Raw genomic sequence first — 2,401 nt, 5'->3', positions numbered from 1 at the left:
TTTTGGTTTTTTGAGACAGGGTTTCTCTGTGTAGCCCTGGCTGTCCTGGAACTCACTCTGTAGACCTCTGCCTCCCAAGTGCTGAGATTAAAGGCGAGCGCCACCACTGCCCGGTGTGAATCTTTATCTTATTGGGATATTTTATGTAATGTTCTGAGGTATGAATTTTGCATTTAATAATAACTTAGAGTTGTTTTCCTATTGGTTTATTTAGCTAGGCTTTGTTCTTTGATAGCTGCTGATATTGGAGTCCTCACTTTGTGTAGTTCTGATATATAAATATGTAAGTTACCACAGTGTGGTTTTAACACCAGCCCTCAACACTGGCCCAATTTTCATTTACCAGAGTGTATTATGTGAATAGTTAAATAAATTGCAGACTTCCCTTTTAGCTGGTCAGCATACAGATCACGATATAAGTGGTAATCAGGAGCAGTCATGTCAGTATTTTCATCAATCTACATAATTGGTTACTGTATATGTTATTCTGACTTTAGCTGTATGGCATCTCTCCAGAGAGAACTGTCCGGGCAATAAAATGCATGAGCAGAGCTGAGCACTGTTTAAATTCGCTTCAAATCATTGCAAAAAGAAAATAAAAAAGAGAGAGATTAGTCCTGAATGTCCCTCAGTGTTTTATATTTTTAATGATTTATTAGGTTTTGCCTGCATATGTGTCTGTGTGAGGGTATCAGATCTCCTGAAACTGGAATTAGAGACAATTGTGAGCTGCTGTGTGGATACTGGGAATTGAAGACTGGAAGAGCAGCCAGTGCTCTTAACCACTGAGTCATCTCTCTAGCCCCTGTCCTGTTTTAAAATAACAAGGTCTTTTACTTCTCTACACATTAAAAGCTGATTAGTAATGGAGTTTTGGGTGTTTGACCAAAATTTTTAAAGATTAAGACAACCACATTTTTTATATTGTTTATTTAAGTTACTTTATACTGCCAGGTACTGTGGATGGAGAATTCTGAGTTCTAGGCTAGTCTGGTCCTTAGAGAGAGACCTTGTCCTCTACCCACTCACCCCCTGCAAAAAAATGGGACCCAGGTTTCCAGCACCCACATAATAGCAAACAACTGAAACTCCAGTTCCAGAGGCCACCACCTTTTCCTGGCCTCTTCGGACACCAACACATACAGTACATATCCATGTGTGTGTCGGTGCACACATATGCATACATACATGCAGGCAAAGCACCCACGCCAGGCAGATCTGTGAATTTGAGGCCACAGCAATTTGTGAATTTGGTCTACACAGCAAGTTCCAAGGCAGCAAGGGCTACATAGTGAGACCTGCTCAAAAGAATAAAGATACATACCTGGCAGGGGAGATACCATGATCACAAAGGGGCTTTTCCCAGGGCGAGGCTTATCCATTACACTCTGGATGTGCTGACCCCTGCGATTTCCCCAAATTCGGGAAACTCAACTGCAAAATTTGTGGTAGTGGGGGACTGTGTTCACATTCTCCCCTGGAAAAAAAAAAGAAAAAAAGAGAGAGAGAGAGTGTTTAAGGCCAGCCTGTCTAGAGAATGATTTCCAGGATAGCCAGGGCTACATGTAGAAACCCTGTCTTGAAAATACAAACAAACAAACATGTTTCAATGTCATTACTCTTCCCCCTTCTCAGAGGCCTTGAAGTTGCACCACCTCATTAAATGTTTTTTGAATTTAGCCAGGCATGATGATACATGCCTTTATTCCCAACACCGAGGAGGCAGAGGCAAGGTCTCACCATGTAGCTCTGGTCTTAATAGTCAGAGTGAGTTTCAAGCCAGCCAGATGGTGGCTGCATGGTGAGACCCTGCCTCAACAATACACAAGAAACCCAAGAATAAGTCTTCCTTGAATCCATCTAGCATATGTTACTACTTCTGTTGTCCGAATCGTACCAACCATTTGTCCCTATGGCTTCAGGTAGCTTTCAAGTCATGCTTCTTCTAAGTAAACATTTTCCAAGGGCAGGCTGCTATAGCCTGTTCCCCACAGGATCAAGTGCATTGGTTGGGGCAGAACAAGCATTCAGTGTGTACTTGCTGGTTTATGCTTCAGTTCACTTGATGCTTTCCTTCTTTTCTCGCTTGTGCCCAGATCATTCAGTCCTTGGTGTTCCTGCTGTTGGCCACACTCTTCAGTGCACTGACTGGCTTGCCCTGGAGTCTGTACAATACTTTTGTGATAGAAGAAAAGCATGGCTTCAATCACCAGGTATGACGGGAACAGTTTAGTATGAAGGTTTTCTGTACTGCGGTCCCACGCTGGCAGGAACTGAGATACAGCCTGCTGTCTTAGAGCATGGATCCCCAGGACAGTGCAGCCATAGGCGTGTGTCCCGCGCTATTTCCCGCCGGCAGGAAAGACGCGGCACACACGGATCCTTCTGCAGTACAAACTTT

At 43.5% G+C, this 2,401-nt stretch overlaps 1 protein-coding gene and 1 non-coding gene across 3 annotated transcripts in view; both read left to right on the top strand.

Moving 5' to 3' along the window:
* The window catches only part of Zmpste24 (zinc metallopeptidase STE24), a 44,002-nt gene that overhangs the window by 11,732 nt on the left and 29,869 nt on the right, over positions 1 to 2,401 (top strand). For both annotated transcript variants that reach the window (XM_031378523.1, XM_031378522.1), the window contains one exon: positions 2,097 to 2,213. In XM_031378523.1, coding sequence (XP_031234383.1) covers positions 2,097 to 2,213 — 117 coding nt within the window. The remainder of the gene's footprint in view (positions 1 to 2,096; positions 2,214 to 2,401) is intronic.
* LOC116097355 lies at positions 1,317 to 1,480 on the top strand. The gene has a single exon (XR_004121379.1). It is a non-coding gene; the product is annotated as a U1 spliceosomal RNA (small nuclear RNA).

This window comes from Mastomys coucha, unplaced genomic scaffold, assembly GCF_008632895.1.
Source record: "Mastomys coucha isolate ucsf_1 unplaced genomic scaffold, UCSF_Mcou_1 pScaffold18, whole genome shotgun sequence".
Lineage (NCBI taxonomy): Eukaryota > Metazoa > Chordata > Mammalia > Rodentia > Muridae > Mastomys > Mastomys coucha.
This window is presented reverse-complemented; position numbering and strand designations above follow the sequence as displayed.